Source organism: Balaenoptera physalus (assembly GCF_965194825.1).
Source record: "Balaenoptera physalus genome assembly, chromosome: 13".
Taxonomy (NCBI): Eukaryota; Metazoa; Chordata; class Mammalia; order Artiodactyla; family Balaenopteridae; genus Balaenoptera; species Balaenoptera physalus.
In genome coordinates this window covers 54713658-54734098 of record NC_138892.1, presented here as the reverse complement: position 1 = coordinate 54734098, position 20441 = coordinate 54713658, and the positions used below count along the sequence as shown (strand labels likewise).

Here is a 20441-nt window from a genome sequence, read left to right as displayed (position 1 = left end):
TAGTAATATGGTATCACTAAAATGAGTTTTGTTTCATTTGTTTTCTTAACTCAAGAAATACTTCTCTTTAGGATTTTGAAAAACATGAAAGTGTGGAATACAAACCTCCTAAAAAACCCTTTGTGAAATTAAAAGATTGCATTGAGCTTTTTACAACAAAAGAAAAGCTGGGTGCTGAAGATCCCTGGTAAGAGACAAAATTAAATAATTGTTTCTAATTATTTTTTAAGGATTTATACTGAGGTATGTGGTACATCAAATTGAAAAAGTGATATTTAATTCCCTTTGATATTTTTAACAATAAGCATTTCTTTATATGCTAATAATGTATTAAGAGGGATGAAAATGTCTTTAAAAGTATTATTATAATGTTAAGCTTTAATTTTGTTACTATATTTTCCATAATAGCCATTTTACTGTGAATAATTAATTTTAGTTACATTTTCCCAAGAACTTTTAGCTGTGCAGCTATTTCAAGAGAAGCTTTTTTAGGAAAATCACAGTATGTTTTGTGGTATTACTAATTCCATTAGAGTTCAGAAGTTTTGAGATTTTTCTAATGCCTGTATCTCAGCACAGTTTTATAATACATCCATATCTTTTTAGCATACTGTAATGTAAATAATCTAGCCCTCATTATTTCTTTGAATACTTATTTACATATTCATTTTTAATAGTTAAATCTATTTGGAAAATGTATTGATGATAAAAATAATAATAGAAGTTCCTACTGTTATATATTAGGCATTACCTAATAGTACCTCTAACATTATCTCTAACAAGCTTTAAATATTTCTCTTTTTTTTTAGGTATTGTCCAAATTGTAAAGAACATCAGCAAGCCACAAAGAAATTAGATTTATGGTCCCTGCCTCCAGTACTTGTGGTACACCTCAAGCGATTTTCTTACAGTCGATACATGAGAGACAAGTTGGATACCTTAGTTGATTTTCCTATCAAGTAAGTTCTGATTGTGCTTCATAAACATTGGGCACCTCTAGCTGTTTTTTAGACATTAGGTAACTTTGCACCCAAATTTTAGGGTTTTTTTTTTTTTTTGGGTCTATTTACTTTTACATGTAGTTGACTTTAAATATTATATTGGTTTCATGTGTACAGCATAGTGATTTGATGTTTTTATACTTTTATACATAGTGATTTGATGTTTTGATGTTTATGCTGTTTTTACACAGCATACAAAATTATTATAATACTACTGACTATATTTTCTGTGCTATATACTAAGTCCTTTGACTTATTTTATAACTGGTAGTTTGTACCTCTTAATCCCCTTCACCTTTTTCACCCATCCCCCCACCTTCTTCCCTCTGGCAACCACCCATTTGTTCTCTGTATCTGTGAGTCTGTTTCTGTTTTGTTATATTTGCTCATTTGTTTTGTTTTTTAGCATCCAATCTCAGTTTTTGAGTGTATTTTTGGGTACTTCTGACAGTTTGTGTGGATCGGTAACAATTTTTATTCCTTCTTAAGAGATCTTTCAAAGAACAAAGAGAAAATATATTTTTTAATAAAAACAGAGTAAGACTCGTTCTGTGTTACATTATCTTATGAGTTCACTGGCCCTGTTTATAAATCTAAGATACTTCATGGGATCTTAGTGATTTTCTTTTTCCCAGGACTTATTTCATCATTAATCCTCAATTATTTCTAAATGCTTTTTTAAAAAGACTAATGTGAAAACAGAATAACGGAATTACTTAGAAGGAGGATGATGCAGTAGTGTAATAAGTCATCCCTATTGTTATCCTTCAGCTTTCCTATTGCAGCATCCAGAGTATGACATCCTATTTGTAGAAGTCTGGAGACAGCATCTTGGTAGCCTTTTTTGTTTTTCTTTTAAGCTTTCACTAAACATAATTGAGAATTCAGAAGGACAAAAAGGGAATAGTGTATCTTCATTCATGGAGTACAGGAAGGACTTTATCACACGCTATCTTGTGACAAGAACATGCTACTTTCCCATTTCGCTAAAAAAAAATTGGTAGTATTCTTTCATATTTCATGATATTTGTGCACCAAATTTACTTAATACAGTTAGTAAGTAAACAAATACTGAAGGCAGGTGTGTGTGCATGCAGAGGTGATTAGAAGGAAATAGGTGATGTAATATTGAAAACATTCTTTGGCTTGCTTATTCTAATTGGTGTTTATAAATTTAAAATTGAAAACGTTTTGCAATTATAGAACAAAAAATGCTAATTTTCTCTTTAACAAAACAAAATTATGAGCCATCAAAGTTTTCAAGAATACAGCATTTTGAAAATGTGAGTACAAGATGAACAAAAGTAATGATAAGCTAGAACCTTTTAGAGATGTATTCGAAATTTAGAATCATAATTGCTTTTTAATTATGTAAATATAAGAAGAATAACCAGAAATAATGATAAGCTATAAAATGGTCATATTCCAGTTTCATACATGCTAGATTATATAAACAGTTGGTTGTATTTCAGAGAATGTTACCCATTTAGGTTACAGAGGTCATCAAAACCTGAAAAATATAGAATAGATATTGGGGTTATATTTAAATATATACTTATATTTAAATTATGATAAAATTTCTAAGAAAGTTGTTTTTCACTGTCCCTTTATTCTTCCTTAAATAAATCATTTCTGAAAATGACTTTAAAAAATAAAAGAACCCAGATGGTAAATGGTGATGTCTGTATTTCCTCATATACTAAGAGAGAAATGTATTAGCATGAAAACATTAATCTGAATAACAACAATCATTGGAGAATTTTTAAATTCTCAATCCCTAAGAAAATTTTTGCCAAAACATTCAAATCTCAAGGGTATTTATATAATTTGTTTTATAAAGTTATTTGGCTCTTCGTAATTTCTTTAGTGAGATAGATAGATACATAGATAGATGGGAATACATTTAAATGAGAGTCAAACAACACTGACAAAAGAGAGTAGAATTCATTACATTTAGGGAAAACATAAAACTAACTTGATCTCTTTTTTAAACAGTGATTTGGATATGTCGGAATTCCTAATTAATCCAAATGCAGGTCCTTGCCGCTATAATTTGATTGCTGTTTCCAACCACTATGGAGGGATGGGAGGAGGACACTGTAAGTTGATAGTTTACCTTTTTTTTTTTTTTTTTTTTTTTTTTATTTATTTTTGGCTGTGTTGGGTCTTCGTTTCTGTGCGAGGGCTTTCTCTAGTTGCGGCGAGCGGGGGCCACTCTTCATCACAGTGCGCGGGCCTCTCACTGTCGCGGCCTCTCTTGTTGCGGAGCACAGGCTCCAGATGCGCAGGCTCAGTAGTTGTGGCTCACGGGCCTAGTTGCTCCGCGGCATGTGGGATCTTCCCAGACCAGGGCTCAAACTCGTCCCCTGCATTGGCAGGCAGATTCTCAACCACTGTGCCACGAGGGAAGCCCCAATAGTTTACCTTTTTACTAAAATCATGGTGTTTGATAACTCCAGACCTTTTTCCTTAAGATATTTATTACTTTTTTTTTTTTAATTTTTATTTATTTATTTGTGGCTGTGTTGGGTCTTCGTTTCTGTGCGAGGGCTTTCTCTAGTTGCGGCAAGTGGGGGCCACTCTTTATCGCGGTGGGCGGGCCTCTCATTATCGCGGCCTCTCTTGTTGCGGAGCACAGGCTCCAGACTTGCAGGCTCAGTAATTGTGGCTCACGGGCCTAGTTGCTCCGCGGCATGTGGGATCTTCCAAGACCAGGGCTTGAACCCGTGTCCCCTGCATTGGCAGGCAGATTCTCAACCACTGCGCCACCAGGGAAGCCCCTATTTATTACTTCTTAAAGGGAAAATGTGAGATGTGTCTTACATATAGTAGTCATTCAATAGATATTGATTAATGAATGAATCAGCTTTTGAACCTTTTTTTTTTTAACATCAAGAGTAGAGGATTGAGTTAATCATGCTCCACAGTTCAAAGCACAGGAAATCACTGGTCCATTCAGAGCTTCTGTCCTTCCCCATTCTCCTTCCCCTTCCGTTTCTAACTTGTTAGATGTATGAGCGCTCATGAATCGTGCATCATTGTTAATTTACATAGTTGTTACTCTGCTGTGGATCTTACTTTTCTCTCTTGACACTTAAGACGTCTCCATATTACTTTGTGTCAATTTAATTCATTGCTTCTAACCACTCATGATTTATATATCTACCATAATTTATTTCTGTATTCGCTTCATGGTGGACATCCAAATTGCCTTTAACTTTCTACCACCACAAGAGCAATAAACATTGTTTATGGTCTCCTACGTGAGAATTTCATTGAGCTACATACCCAGATGTAAGATTGCTGGGTTATAGAGTAAAGTACTGTGAGATGGCTCTCCAGGACGGTTATACCAGTCTGTGCTCTCCAATTGATAGGTTTTTCTGTTGAATCAGCATTGCATTCTGGGATAAATCCTAGTCTTGAAGTATTTTTTAATATACCCAGTTGGATTTGGTTAGCTGATTTTATTTAGGATTGTTAAAATTTAATTCATAAGTGAAATGATACTGTAATTTTTTTATATTGTTCTTACTTTGGAATCAAGATTACAGTCTAGCCTAATGAAACAGGCTGGGATACTTTACTCTTTTTCTGTTTCCTGGGGCAGCTAGTACAATATAGGAATTAACTATTCATGAAAGTCTAGTAGAATTCACCTGTAAAACTACCTGGGCTTTACAGTCTAAATTTTTCTATTTATGTCATGCTTATTGAAGTATATTCAGTTTTCTTTTTCCAAAATGTGTACATTTTGGCATTCTCCATTTTTCTAAAAATGTATGTTTTCCAATATATTTGAGAGTAGTTGTTTGTAATACTCTTGTGCTGTATTTTTGTCCCTTTTTTGTTCTTTTCTGTCTTGTCAAAGAATTAGCTTTCTATTTTATTACATTTTTCTTATTGTTATACATGTATGTATTCTATCTCATTGATTTCTTCTCTTCCCTGTGGTATATTTTTCTTCTTGTTAATTTGGGTTTGCTCTGTTTCTCTTTTTCCAGCTTCTTGTGTTGAATGCTTATTAACTTTTTGTTTTCCTTTTTTCTCCCTCTATTGAAGGCTATAATTAAAGCTGTAAATTTCCCTTTAAATATTCCTTTATCACTATTCCATAAATATTGAAATATAGTATTCATTGTCTTTCAATTCTATATATGTTTTTAGTTTCCTTTATAATTTTCTGATTATCCCAAGATTATCTCATCATATGCTTTTTCAAATATATGGTTTTATAAAACTCTCCTTTTTTTCTTAATTTTAATTTTATTTCATAGCATTTAGGGGCATTGTCTATATTATATTAATCCTAGGAGTTTATTAAGGCTTCCATGTGGCTTAATATATGGTCTGTTCCTTAAATGTTTGTGTACTTGAAAAGCATACATATTCCCCATTCAAACATAAAGTTCTATATTTCCGTTACAGTTAATCTGATCAGTTGTATTCGAATCATTACTATCTCTGGTTTTTTTGTTTGTTTTTTTGGTTTTTAATTTTATTTATTTATTTATTTATTTATTTATGGCTGTGTTGGGTCTTCGTTTCTGTGCGAGGGCTTTCTCTAGTTGTGGCAAGCGGGGTCCACTCTTCATCACGGTGCGCGGGCCTCTCACTGTCGCGACCTCTCTTGTTGCGGAGCACAGGCTCCAGACGCGCAGGCTCAGTAATTGTGGCTCATGGGCCTAGTTGCTCCGCGGCATGTGGGACCTTCCCAGACCAGGGCTCGAACCCGTGTCCCCTGCATTGGCAGGCAGATTCTCAACCACTGCGCCACCAGGGAAGCCCTCTGGTTATTTTTGATGTTCATTCTTTTTCTGAGAGGAATTTGTCAGGACTCCTACTAAAGTGTTGATTTATCTGTTTCTTCTAACAGTTTTATTAATTCTTTTGCATTATTAGTTGCATTTATGTTTAAAATGGGTAGCTCTTCTTTCTCTATTGTTCCTTTTACCAGAATTTGACATTCATTTTTCATTTTGTCTTTTTCTCAGAATTACAAATATTAATTTAGCTTTCTTTTGATACCATGATTTCATTTGCAAACTCTGTGTGCCTTTTTGTTAGATTTGTCTCTTATAAATTTATATTATTGTTAAATCTTATCTTTTTATTTTCAGACTTACTGGTCTGAAAATATGTTTCTTTAAATTTGGGAGTGTGGTGGTCTTGATTTCAGATTGACAAATTTATAACCCATAACGGGCTCCACCCAGAAGAACAATAATTTTAAGAGGGGTAGAACTATTTAGAAGACAAAGCCTGTAAGGTCACTTTTAGAAGCTATGACAGCAAATAATTGTTTTGAGTACATTTTGCAACTTTGTTTCCTCAGTTACTGGATAGTTTATACAAAGTATGGATGAGAGCAGTGGGCTTTTTTTTTTTAACTTAAAGATGAAGCAGATCTTTAAAATTTGTGCAGATCAATTGATCGTTTTTTACCTTTCCTTTGTTCTGTACTTTATTAAAGACTGGAAAAGATTCTGGTGTAAAAACCTCTACAAATCAATGAGATAATATTGTTGGAGAAATATTAGTCATAGAAAATTTAAATTTTGGTTAAATATTCAAACTTTGGAATCAGAAACAGGCCTGAGTTTAAATCTTAACTCTGCTACCTAACCACTATACTGTTGGACAAATTAAACTTCTCTTGATGCCTCCCTTTCCCCATCTCTAAAATCAGAAGAATAGTAATGATAGTACCTTCTTTACGAGATAATACATGTAAAGTGCATAGCCCTGTGCCTGATACACCAGAAGCACTACATAAATGTTAATCACCAGTTATTGTCATTAGCACTGTTATTCTGTGAATTAAAAAGTAATAAATCTGTCCTGTTTGTCCCTGGGATGGAAAAAGTCACATATTTTAACTTATATGAAAGTATCATAGGCTTCTAGATTATAGGAAATTACTCTAAAAACCTTTAATCATTGGAATCACTTAAATACATGATAGATAGGCCTTATATAGATGATTATCATGTAATTTTAATAGGTATTCCCTATATTAAATGGTTTTAAAGTTTTGAGGGTTCCCTCGCAGGAAACCACAGCTCATTTAAGTCACAGAAGCGATTATATTTTTTCATTAGATACTGCTTTCGCAAAAAATAAAGATGATGGAAAATGGTACTACTTTGATGACAGTAGTGTCTCAACTGCATCTGAAGACCAGATTGTGGTAAGTGTGTCTTTTATTCCTGAAAATCAAGGAATCTACTGTTTAAAAGGGGCCCATGGAACACTATAGTCTATATTCTAGCAATTCTAATAGGTGAGAGACTTGCTCTGATTTAAAGAAACTTAAAATTGTCCTCTAAGTGGAAATCTGTCTACTAAATTTGCCCACTAACAGAAGCATAAGTTGAAACATGAAAATTTTTCTGGTTTTCAACATGAAAACTGGAGTTTTCTAATGAAAATATTACATTTTCCCCGGAAAAATAGGCTCAGACATTCTAGACATTGACTGCTTAAAGTCAGAATGCTAAAATAGAAAAAAAAAAAACACTTCTTTAAGGGCCTTACCATACCTCAGATTTTTAAAGTCTTCTCCTTTATGACAATTACATATGCAAACTCAAAATGATATAGTTATATAAAACAAATTACAGATTTTTAAAAAATTAACCCTGTGTATTTGTTACTTTGATGTTTTCTGAATAGTAGAAAAATTAGGAAGTTACATCTACTCACACTTGCATCAGTTTATCAGCCACAGCTGGAGCCAAAATATTGGCATTTGTTTTGTTTCCCATCAGAGCACATTTTTATTATCAGATATTGATTGATGAACAGATGACTAGTATGTTCTAAGAAGAAAACTAAGAATTGCTTAATAAGAATTTTTTATTCTATAAATTTTGCCTTTCTGTAAATTTTACTTGTTGATGACAGTATTACAAAGTATGAGAATTAAGGTATTTGCTCATGTAATGATATTTCCTTTACAGAGGTTTTCTGGTGATGTTGGGGACCACTGACTGCTTTACTTTATTTCCTGGTTCAAATTATATATTCCGTGAGGGCAGAGACTAGTTTTTTACTTTTTTAGTTTATAATGCTTTAAAAGTCTTCAACTAAAATTGTTCAATTTAATAAATTAATAAACTTCTGAGCCCAATTACTGGCATAGTTTTAATTGGTCATTGGATGAACAGATATGAAATTATTTTGAATTGTTTCTCTGTAGATGTTTCATATTTTTATATATGTGTATATAATTTATATATATTTATATATTAAATTGTGTACCGTTGCTTATCTCCCTACAGCTGTAACAAAGAACAAAAAGACTTTTGAACTCTTAATATTTTAATATTTTTTAAAATGTGTATATGCCTAAGTTAACTACATTTTCAGTTTATATTTAGACTTCTAATTTCATATCATATCCCTCATTTTTCAATTCTGTTCTCCTTTTTAATCTACCAACCAAAACATCCTGAAGTTGCCTACATTGTCCTTCAAAGTCTATTTGACAACACTGCCCTAATCTTGCTTTCAAATAAATAATATATCTTGTTTATATACAGTAAGTGAATTTGATGTTACCTTACATTTTAACAATGACAGTTCTTCATTTAGTCAACAAGTACTTGAGTACCTTCTATATATAGCACTTTATTCTAAACAAGGTTAAAAGACAGCTATCTGTGATTTCAAGAGGCTTACAATCTAAAGGTGATGAGAAGTGAATTGGCAATTGTATATGATAATTACTATTAAATATCTTGGCTGTATAGTTTGGAGGCATCTGTCTCAACTGATTTGGGGTTTAAGGAGACAGGGCCAGTGCAGGGAAGTTTGCATAGAGAAAGTGGTGTTTGACCTGAGTTGCAGGTACAAATAGTGGTAAATTAGACAAAAGATGCAAAGGTATTCTAGGCAAAAAGAACAGTACCTACAAAAGCAAGGAGGCATGACAGAATATAGCATTTAGGGGAACAGCAAATAATTTGGTATTACTGAAAGGAAAGACTCTCTTGTTGGGGATATGGAGCAGAAATTAGGCTTGGGCTAAACCTAGCACTCAGATCAAGAAAGATGACATTTTTCGTTGTTTAGACCTTTTCTTAAAGTTTGTAAGAAGTATTGGATGGTTGTTAAGTAATAGAAGAACATTATTAAATTTGCATCTTAACATGTCTTAAGAACACTTTAGAAGACAGGTTGGAGGGCACTGAGTAAAGAAGCAGAAAGGTCATTATTGTCTCCAGAGGAAAGGAGGCTGTCATGTAAGTTAAGCAACAAGAGCTTCTAAATTTAAAGTAGTGGTAGTAAGTATATAGGCAAGGGGAGAATGGATTTGTGAGCTACTTAATGGATAGAAATAATAGAACTTGATTAAGATTAGATATAAAGATGTAGAGAGGGAGAAGATGAAGATGACTCTTCAACATTCACTAAGATAGTAAACATAGGAAGAAAATTTGCTGTGAAGTTTGAGATACATGTATAATAGCTATGTGGAAATTTCCATTAGGAAATTGGACTAATAGGACTAGGGTGAGTTAACTCAAGGGTGAGAACTGGCTTCAGTTATAAATCTGAATTGTCTGTCTTAGGTAGCAGTTAAAACCATAGGTTCGAATGAGTCACCTATGGGAAGATACAGATTGAGAAAGAGCAGTAGGCTGAGGACAGAACATGATTTTTTTTGAAGGTCAGGATTTAAAGAGCCCACAGAAAAGTAGAAGAAACTGTAGAGATGGAAGATCTAAGGAAAAGTGGTGTAACAGAAGCCAAAAATGCTTTAATGCAGGAAAGAGGAGTAGTAAAGCATTAAATGCTACAGAAAGATTGGCTAAAAAAGGCATCCATTTAATTTGTTAATAGGAGGTTTTTGAGCCTAGTGAAAGCCATTTCATTGGAATGGTTGCGGCAGTCACATTGAATTGAGGAGTGTACGTGAGAGTGAATGATGAATATTAGATTTTCTGTCTCCAGCCTGGCTGTGAGGAAGAGGAAGAGGTATATGGCAGCTAGAAGAAGAGGTACAATGGAGAGGGATTTTTGATGGGAAACGGCTTAAGTATTTTTTATGCCCAAAAGTCCAGTAGATAAGGACTCATTAAAGATACACAGTGATGATTGATGGAGCAATATCCTTAAGATGGTAAGAAAAGTTAGAATCTAGAGCAAATACAGAATGAAGTTATTACTATTAGAAAGAAGCTTACCTTTTCCTTAGAGACAGGAGGGAAGAAAGCATAGAATTCTATTTCATTTTAGAGTAACTAGGTTAATCTGTGATACAGTTGGATTTATTTATCTATCCAGCTAACTTAGAAGAGAATAAAAATGTTAAATCCAATGACCATTCTTCCTTTATATATAGAAGTCATCTTATATTTACTCAATTTTAGTAACCCCCATTTGACCGTGTGTGGTTTTCTTGATTTATGTCCTGTCACCAAAATTGGTTACCAGCTAAAAATTCATACTGTATTTAATGTAACCTTTAAGAATCATAACCATTTTAACATTCTTTTTTTTTGTTTTAACAGTCCAAAGCAGCATATGTACTCTTCTACCAGAGGCAAGACACTTTCAGTGGAACTGGCTTTTTTCCTCTTGACCGAGAAACTAAAGGTGCTTCAGCTGCCACAGGCATCCCATTAGAAAGTGATGAAGATAGCAATGATAATGACAATGATATAGAAAACGAAAACTGTATGCACACTAACTAATGAAAGTCCTAGAAGCCATAAAAGAGAGACTTTCCTGCTGGTGGTATCAAAATGATGAAGTTACCCACCACATTAAACAAAAGTCTGAGATGGGGAGTTTCAGATAACTGAATGTAAATCCTTTATCAGATTTTAACTTGTGCAGTACTTGAAGTGAAACACAATGAAAACTTTAACAGAAATTGTCTCTTAATACATTTACAGTCTTGTATTTACAAGCTAAATATATATAGGAAATCACAAATAAATCCCTTTTAAGTTTGCTGCTGTTTTGATGAATTATGTTTTCTTTAATTTTTTGGATGTGAGTTAATTGATGACAAACGTTAAATTTGTGGATGTTGGTCATTTATTTTGCTCAAATAATAATGCAAGAAAACTATGGCTGAACTTAGTTTTTGGATAATCTAATTCATGTGCATTAAGCTGCCACATATACTACTATGATATTTAGCTGCGGTATCCATGTGGCATAAATACTGCAGTAGTATTCTTGGAAAACCAAATTTTCAAATCTTTACCTGGTAGTCAATGTGGGCCTGTTATAAAACCAAATCATGGTACAAGAAATAATCTTGAAAAAGTTATTTCCTTTTGTAGTATCATAAAAAATCCAGAATGTTATGTTCATCTTATTACTACTGTGGAAACAGGTTCTAGATTTCACACTTCATCGAAAGTCACTTTTCAGTTAAATGTAAGTATTTTTTACTGCTCTTGGGATCTATTCCTTAGATATTCAAATTCTTTTTGACTTACTTTAAAATGCATATCTTTAATCTGGTGTTGGTCCAAAATTAAAATTTTGGCTGTCTGTTTTTCTCTACCCCATTTTTTGGTAATTTGGCAACTTTTAGCTCTCCCAAGTATTGTAATATGAGGACAAACTTAATAGTATTCTGTATCCATAGTAATAATTACATCAAGCTTAGATGAGAATTTTTTTTCATATACTGGCCTTTAAATCACTAATGGACAATTGGCTTTACAGGTAGGTCTGTTAACTTTCTTTGTGTGTTCCTGATGGAATTCACCATAGCCTTACAGCTTTTCTCAGAAGGTAACTTGTTACAAGAGAATTGGCATTTGCATGTTCCAGAGTCAGAACCTGTACAGTATATAAAGTATACAAACCTTGAATTTTATTTTAGTTCACCACATTCAAGGATCCAGGATGCCAAAAATATGTGTGAACATTTGAAACATTTTTCATTTGCTGCTTTTTCCCTTTGATCTAGTTGAAAGAATGTATTGTCAGTTGGCATACAATACTGCCTTTAATAGAAAATAAATGCTGGGGCACATTTCACATATCGACTACCTGAGAAATTGCTTTGTGTCCCACTGTTATTAAAGCAAAAAGTATAATGTTCTTCACTTGAACTAATCAAATACAATAGATTATAAATTGTGTATTGTAAATAAAAGTTCACTCTGTGAGTGCACATTTTGGTAAATTATTTATTTATGTTAGCATTTAAAAGTGAAAGAGAAATGCATTTGACCAGGATAAATGAGGTATGTTGATCATGGCTTTGCTTTATACCGTGATATTAAAGCTGGTTTTTCATCCTGGTATTTTTAAAGCTGCTTTGGGTTTTTCCTTTTTTCTCTTCTTTTCTTTTCTTTTTTTTCTTTCTTTTTTTTTTTTTTTAATGTAAACTAACCTCCTGCATGACAGAGGTTAAAATTTTGTCTGCACTTGAGTTCACTTGAGTTTACATTTGAAATGTGCATGTTTATTTATACAGATTTCAATAAAGCTATTCAAGGCCTTATTTAGTCTTTTATTTCTTACTCTGAATCTTTTAATAAAAATCCTCTATTTTATGGTAGGTGACCGTAGACTTTTTAGTTACACAGTTAAAAATAGAAAGGAAAGCATGTCATAGCTAAGTAAATCCTACTGTTAAGGACATGTTTTAAAGTTGACTTTTTCAGTTTAAATATTTAGTCATTGAGCAAATGTTTGTTTGTATACCTACTAATCTAGAGTCTTGAGATTTAGCAGTAAACAAATATCCCTGTGCTCACAGAGTTTGCAGTCTTTCTGCTACCTACCAACTAGCAAACTTTATTTCCATTTTTCTGAGGTTTAAAGAAAAGACAAAATTTTTTCTAGCTCTAGATAGCAGTCTCTACCCTAGTTGTCCATAGAGACCATTCGTTCTTCCTGTGATTAACGTATATTCCCACTGAAAGAAAAGAAGATGATGTTAATAATACCATTGAATTTGTCAAACTCAAATGGCATTTTCAGCTGCAAAAAATAAACTGTAAAAATAGTGCAAAGGCTAATCCATACTCTAATTAAAAGTAGATATTCATAGGTAGTACAGGGTAGTAGGAATATATCCAGTCTAGAATTCTGCTTCTAGCTTTGCTACTTAGTAATCACATGACTTTGAATTTAATCTCTCCTGGTCTGTTTCTTCGCCTGTAAAATAATAATAGGAGCATTTATTGAGCACTTTCATGGACCAGGTACTATATTAAAGTGTTACGTGTATTACCTCATATAATTCCACAATAGCTACGAGGTAGGAACATTCATCATCCCCATTTTTCATACGGAGAAACCAAGGTACAAAGCAGCCAATATTCCCAAGTTCACGCAATTGCTATGTGGTAGATACTATGTGGTGGCCAATATTCTATCCTCAGGTACATGTGCTGCTTCCCACTAGTTATAGTGTCTGACTCACAGGATTGTTTGGAGCTCAAACAAGATAATGCATTTTATGAGAAGGTGCTTTGTAAGCTATATGGTATACTCATTACTGACTTTTTCAGTCTGAATACAAAGTCATCTTGAAGTCTAATAACTTTGCTCCCAAAAGTAACTTCAGGTGAATATTTGAGTACTGAATAAGAAAAATACCAGCTGGAACACTGACTAACCATTCCCTTTTAAAACTAACTTTGTTCAACTTACATACATTTATTACAATTTTAATTACATTTTAAATGTGGCATTTTTTTCCTTGTTCATCTAACTCAACTGTGCCCTTCTTTACATTTCCCCAAATGCAACCCTGATTTTCAGGACTTTTTTTCTTCACCTATGATTTAGTTTTAATTAATCTATATGAAAAAGCTGCAGCCTAATGTTTTCTTTAAATATCTTGCTTTCTCTTATAATCTGTATTCTTTTAGTAGTCCTATATTTGTCCTTGCTTTTCTGGCAGGTAGATATAAAGCCACACGAAACAGTGGTTTGGGCATGAAGAAAATTAGTTAAGTGTCAAAGCCATTGATACAGTATAAGGACAGTGCTTGTTCATCAACTAATTTCATTGACGTGAGGGCATCTTATGAGAAATAAACCAGGAGACTATGAGATAAAATGAGTAGAGTCTCCTTCAGTGGCTTATGAAGCGGGGGGGCGGGGAGGGGGCATGCCAGTAGGAACCTTTCACCCCAGAGAAGAATGTACTGTCTCTGACCCTATCACTGGTACATGGTGATAACAAAAAGTAAGCCAACTTTTAGTCTGTTTTATTATCTTTAAGTACTTTACAGACAGTACGTTTCATTACTGCCTGCTTCCCATCCTCCCTACTTGTAGCTATGCTTCTGATCTTTGCTTGTGCAGTATAGATGAGTACATTCTCTCCAGTTTAGTTTTTAAGGTAGAAATGTGGAGAATTCTTGTATACAAGGGGAAGGAACCAAAAGTCTTTAAAATCTCAGAGGAGTGAGAAGGAAAGGAAAATAAATTTTATTTCTGAAGCCAAAGAAGAATAGTGGAAATCTTTGGTCATATTTTTTGCTCTACAATAAAGTGATTTTTTAAATTTTTATTTGAAACAGCTTCTCTTGAAAAGGTAACTATGTTGATAACTCACAAATACTTTTTTTTAAGTGCCAGAGGATAGAGAAAGGGGGAAGGAGAGTGTATTTATATTCTTGCTGACATATATTAAGTTGTAGAGCTATATAGTCTATTGTTTCATTATCAGAGTTTTTTAATGAGAAACATGTATAATTTTTCTTATAAGCATTATTCTAGGTTGGGGGGCATTTCAATTCTATATATTTTTTCCTGTGTTTAATTCATATTTACCATATATTAAAGCAAAAGAATTTCAAAATAGCTCAGATGACACTTTCATTTAAAACTGGATTAGGTATATTCAGGTTTTTAATCAGCATAGAATAGGTTTTTAAATATCAGAATCGGGAAGATAAAATATACATGTAAAACGTACATAGTAAAAATTCAAATATTGATCAGGCCTTATTTGCACTAATGATGGGGTAAAAATTTTTAAATGCATAATATAAAACAGACAGTACAAAAATTATTTTTGGCAAATATATGCATTGGGAAACATACACTACATCATACCATGGTCTAATTATAACCAGCTCTATCTTTGGAAGCCTGGAAATTGCCAGGATAGTGAAAGGGAAAAGACTCTGGGTTATGGATAAACCATTCAGGGAAAATCAAGAGTTGACAAAATATTGTGGACTAGAGTCTCAAAGGACAGAGAGAAAAATCAGTCAAATGGGTTTTGATGTCATTTTTTTTCTAGAAATGCCTATTACGTATGATTATACAAAGCAGCTAAAAATACAGCTATCTCTTTGGAAGTTGTTCTTTTAAATGGAAATGCTGTAAAAATAAGACTGCACATTTTCAATATGCACAAAATCAAATATTTTAAATGTTTAAATTGTTTTGGTAATTAACTATGTTCTACTGTAGAAAATTATGGTTGAAGTTGGTGCTCATTTTGCTCAAAGTTTTCCCTCATATTAGGAACTTGTACTTCTATATAGTTTGATGAAACAAAAAAATAGTTTTATTTGCTGTGACCTTCAAATGCATTGCTAGCTGGAGTTAAATCTACGTACATAAAAGTAAAACAATAAATACGGAAACATCCCAGCAGTCTTTTCCCATAATGTGTATTCTTACATTTTTCTCAGTAATGACAAATTCTTTACATTTCCCAGACTGTTTTAAACCTTAAGTATCACCTTGCTTTTTAATTCTTAGTTAAAATCTTTCAGGATTCTTAAACTCTGTAATATCTCAAACCGAAGTTTCTCATTAAAACTTATTTTGTTTTTCTTTTAAACTTTATGAAAGAATATTGTAGGTTAACAGGCATTGTAACTCCTTATTCCTCCTCTGTTCATTGATTGTTAGGTATGCTAGGTTTTGAATAGTTTAGACTCATGTATTAAAGTGTTCTTCTTAGTCTGGCCTTACATGTGTGCCTTCACTCTTTCATCTGGCCTGCTTTTCTTCTGACCTTGAGGTCTCCCTATAAGTAGTGAAAGTATTTCATTTTCTCTATACTGAAAACAATCTTTTGATTATATGAAGTGGGCAATTTTAAAATTCTCTTGAGTTCGTCAGAATTAATCACATCATGACCTTTTAAGTCATTTCCCAAAGAAGTTCAAGACGTCCAGATCATTGTTCATCCCCTGAGCTCCCTAACTCCTGTAGTGAATTATCAGTGTCCTGAAAACTACTTAAGACAGAGCAACCTCCAAGCATATATGAATTATTTTAGAATTGCCCTCACTTAAGAAAACCAAAAAATAAATTGTAAATATGGAGAAATTATTGATAGTACATTTTTTATTCCTGTAGGACTCATATTGAGTGACTTTAGTAAGATAAAACTCCTCGATTTATAAAACAATTTCATTCAATTTTGTGCCATGTATCTATTGTATGAGTTGTAATATTGCAAATTCAAACAGTAAACATCAATAATCACGAATACTTGGGTAGGATGTTTGTTGGGAGACAGTGAGATAGGGTAGAAACATTCTGTATTTAAAACCGTTTCCCCACAGCTAGCTCTTAAGTCATTGGCTTCTGAATTTTAGTTTTCTAAACCATAAAATGATACCAGTTTCTTGCGAGGATTAAGAGTTAATGGATATAGAGGTATAAACTTCGAGGTTTTGCAAAATAAGGCATATTTCCTATTATGGACAACTAGAGTGCTTGTATCATTGCTGATGAAAGACTTCTTCAATTGAAGGCTCAAATTCAGCTTTTAAAGTTATTGTTAAGTATATATATTTTTAGCAGAAGAATAACCAGTAGGATGGATCAAATTAATATTTGTTTTTTCATTTTTTTTTTAAGATGTTCTCCTAGCTCCTCTAAAAGACTTGGAGCAGAAGTCTTAATGTGATGGTAAGCTTGAAAATTAAAATTTCATCACGGATACTAGAATCCAGTTACATACTAACAGATTTGTTTTTTAAAGCTATTTATGAGCGTAACTAAACATTTTACACTTAAAACCCTTTTCTCTGCCTTCAGCAGTCATGGATTATGTTGTCTTTTCTTCCCAATTTTATTAATCAGTATCTAAAATCATTTGAGTGAAGTAAAATCCAAACTCCAGAGGTTATGACTTTTATTGTTGGGATATAAGTAGTAAAAGTCAGATTCTATTCCTCTCTTCAGCTTAAAGTCCTCCTCCAAACCCTCCATGAATAAAAGAGTGGTTCAGAACATAGGCTTAGGACTTTAACCCCCTGAGTTCTGGGCCTACCACTTTTCTGTAAGTCTTGTTACCTCTCTGACTCCCAATTTGCAAACTAGAGCAGCTCCAGAATTTCCATCTAGGAGGGCTTGGGGTGAACAGTCTGAGTAGAAGGAAGTGTGAGACTCTTAAAACTGCATGTTTGCTCAGCAAGCACATGGTTTTTCTTGGAATGTACAGTTTACTTGTGGTAGAGGGCTACTAATAGTTATTTGTGAGGAAACCAAACTCCCCATCTACCTAAGCCATTCACTCCTGGCACTGAGTATTACCATACCTTTTAGAATAATGGTGAGGTATAAATTGTGTCCTGATCATTATGAAGAACGCAGCAGGTATTATTACTAACAAAGAAGTACACCCAAGTGTGGGAATGATTGTTCTCTCTTTACAAATGAGACTAATTATCATTATTCAATATCATTCACACTCAAGTTCCAATAAGCTTTCTTCAGCAAGAGAACAAAGAATAGGGTAACAATTATTCCACCCAGATTGCCTGTTCAACTGGTGCTTGAGGGAAAAGATTGAGAACTAGCCCTTATCCAACTCCTCACCTCCCCTCAAACATGTACAATTTGACAACTCTGGGCTTTCCCACATACTATTCTGTTTAATGGTCTGCCTTATCTCCTACCAGGCAAACTCCTACACACATTCTTCAGGACCAGTCCCAACATACACTGGCTTGCTCTTCCTGACACATCAGTTGTCACCTTGGGCTATGCATATCTCTCATCCCCCATTAGACTGAATTAATCTGATGGAAGAGTCTTGTTCATAGATGCTAAGATGGTGTTGGGTATAGTATGTGTTCCTAATGTGATAATTATTAAATGAAGGATTTGCCTCAATATCTGAAGCATCACTGTATTACTGTGATTTTGTTTTATCCCTGATGTATTACTGAGTAAGTATTTTTAAAGCTTTCAAAGTAAATCTACCTTATGAATGTGCATTAAAAAGAGATATGTTTAAAATACAGTAACATTCTAAATTCAGTATTATTAAGAATAATAAATTCAGTATTATTTATGGAATTTAGAATATTCAAGATTAAATGTAAAGAATAGCAACATTTCATTTACATTTTCTAAAGACATTTTTATTGCAAAGAAATCTGTCTTCCAACCCAGTTTTTGTCTGGTTTCCATGGCAAAGTAACCATTCTGTGACTAGGCTAATAGCCTCCTTATCTAGTATCACATATACAACATTCTGAAGTCTAGTTTCCCTTAAGATTGTCCATTTTTCTTGAGTCCAGGGTTTTCCAGGAGAATTAACTATCAAAAGTTAGATCTAGATCCTTTTTGCCTCTGCATTGACCAACAGTGTAGTCACCAAGTTTGTCTTCATGCATCTTCTGAGAAGGGTCTCAGAGTTACTAAATACTAATGAGAGTTTACCTACTGATTGCTTCCAAGCAACCTGTATAGTGGTACTATGTTTAAACAAACACTGCCTTGAGACCCCATCCCCATGAGAGCCCACAATTTGTATAGTATTAATAAGCCTGGATGAGTTGTTACTGCTGTCCCAAAATAGAAGTCCCTAAATCACCCTCAAGCACATTGAAATAGTAAAGATACTGTATAGTATTTGGTTGGAATATACAAAGATACGTGTACAAATTACTAATTTGGGAAGTGAAACAGTCCATAGTTTTCAGACTTGAATTCCCATTTTAAAAAGACCTCACTTTTTCAATTTTACTCCGATAAGAAATAAAAATTAAACAAGAAGTAATGTGGGGGGAAAAAAAAAAAACAACCTCACTTTTGAGGCAAAAAAGAGTCTTGTTTATGGCTAAGGGTTAAGACTCAGTTTCCCAACAGGGTAAATTAATTTTGAAAACAAAAGGATCCAAATGTTAAGGAAAGAGAAGATAGTCAAGTTTGATTGGAAAGGAGAGATTTTCTGTGGTTTTTTTCTTTCGTGGGTGGTTTAAGCTATAAAAGTATTTTCTTGGACAGATCCCTCAAAATTCCCTTTAAACAACTAGGTAGACTGGGAACATCCTGGATCTTCCCACTTTTCTTAAAAATGGCACACAAAAGATGAACTATATAATGACACCAATTGTGATTGTGTAAAAATAAAATAGCCCAACCGGAATTACTTGTACACAATCCATTAACAAGATTTTTAAACCCTCAATGATAGACCCAGAAGGAAAATTAAATTGCTTAGCTTGTTCAAAATCTGCTTTTTGAAACACATGGCAAACCGTCTAATTGACACATATTCTAGAAATAAGTAGTACAGAAGTATTTGTGTAATTTTAATATGTGTGAGGCTCACAATGAGTCGTGCTAAGACCAGGTGTTTTCTTTGGTGCTAGCGAAATTGGTGTAACTCTGGAAACCACTTTCATACTACAATTATTAGCAAATACAGAATTTAGCTTCAGAGTTCAGTGAGTCCTAACAGCCTGCCCTCAAAATGTGAGACAACCTAAAACCAGGGCAGAGAGAAGACAGCTCCTTGTCTTAGATGCTAGCTATATCTCCCTCTCCTGTCACTGGACCCACATACTCTTTCCAGATTCTGGGACACTTCTATTTACTTCAAGTTTTTAATGCCTATTTGTTTCCACCCTTACACGTAGCTGGTATTTAGCTGGTAAACTTGAATTTTTACCTAATCATCCTTCTGTTACTGCTGTCTGTTTCCACAGCTACATTGGATTTCCAGGGGCATGGCTTATCTGTTCAGACTGTGATGTTTGCTCGTATTCTGCAGTCTTGGTTTGGTTTTTCAAAATGTAATGTTGGGATTCACCCCTAAAATCAAGGTTACTGTTTTGTCTTCTCTGTCTTTACCTAAGGTATATTTTCTTGGACTCTGTAAATCTGCCCATAGGAAACCCATAGGAAAACTGTAATAGACTACACTCCCTGTAACTAGACTGTTAACTTCAAGGATCAGGGATGTTATTCTATAGTAAATATTTTGTGGATATATTTCCACAACTGTCACGTTGTTGTTGTTGTTTTCTTCATGTAATTTCAAATATAGGAAAACCAAGTTCTTGGAGAAAAAAGTTCAGGATCCAAATAATTCAATGAAATTTAGTATATCATTAAAAAAATGAGAAATACATTCCAAGGATATTCATTAAAATGTTCATTTCAGTTGCCTTGATGAGGCATTGATATTGTTACATTGCCTCCATATGTCGTAAAATAGAAAATAACATGTATCATTCACAA

General features: G+C 33.5%; 1 protein-coding gene across 7 annotated transcripts in view; it reads left to right on the top strand.

Annotated features, from left to right (window-relative positions):
• Positions 1 to 12011, top strand: part of USP15 (ubiquitin specific peptidase 15) — a 119928-nt gene extending 107917 nt beyond the window's left edge. For 5 of the 7 annotated variants that reach the window (XM_082422712.1, XM_082422710.1, XM_082422715.1 and 2 more), the window contains 5 exons: positions 72 to 187; positions 810 to 959; positions 2997 to 3100; positions 7103 to 7191; positions 10520 to 12011. In XM_082422712.1, coding sequence (XP_082278838.1) covers positions 72 to 187; positions 810 to 959; positions 2997 to 3100; positions 7103 to 7191; positions 10520 to 10702 — 642 coding nt within the window. In that variant the 3' untranslated portion in view covers positions 10703 to 12011. Of the gene's footprint in view, positions 1 to 55; positions 191 to 809; positions 960 to 2996; positions 3101 to 7102; positions 7192 to 10519 lie in introns of those variants that run through there. The other 2 variants (XR_014252874.1, XM_082422714.1) reach the window with 2 other exon arrangements.
• The last annotated feature ends 8430 nt before the right edge of the window (positions 12012 to 20441 follow it).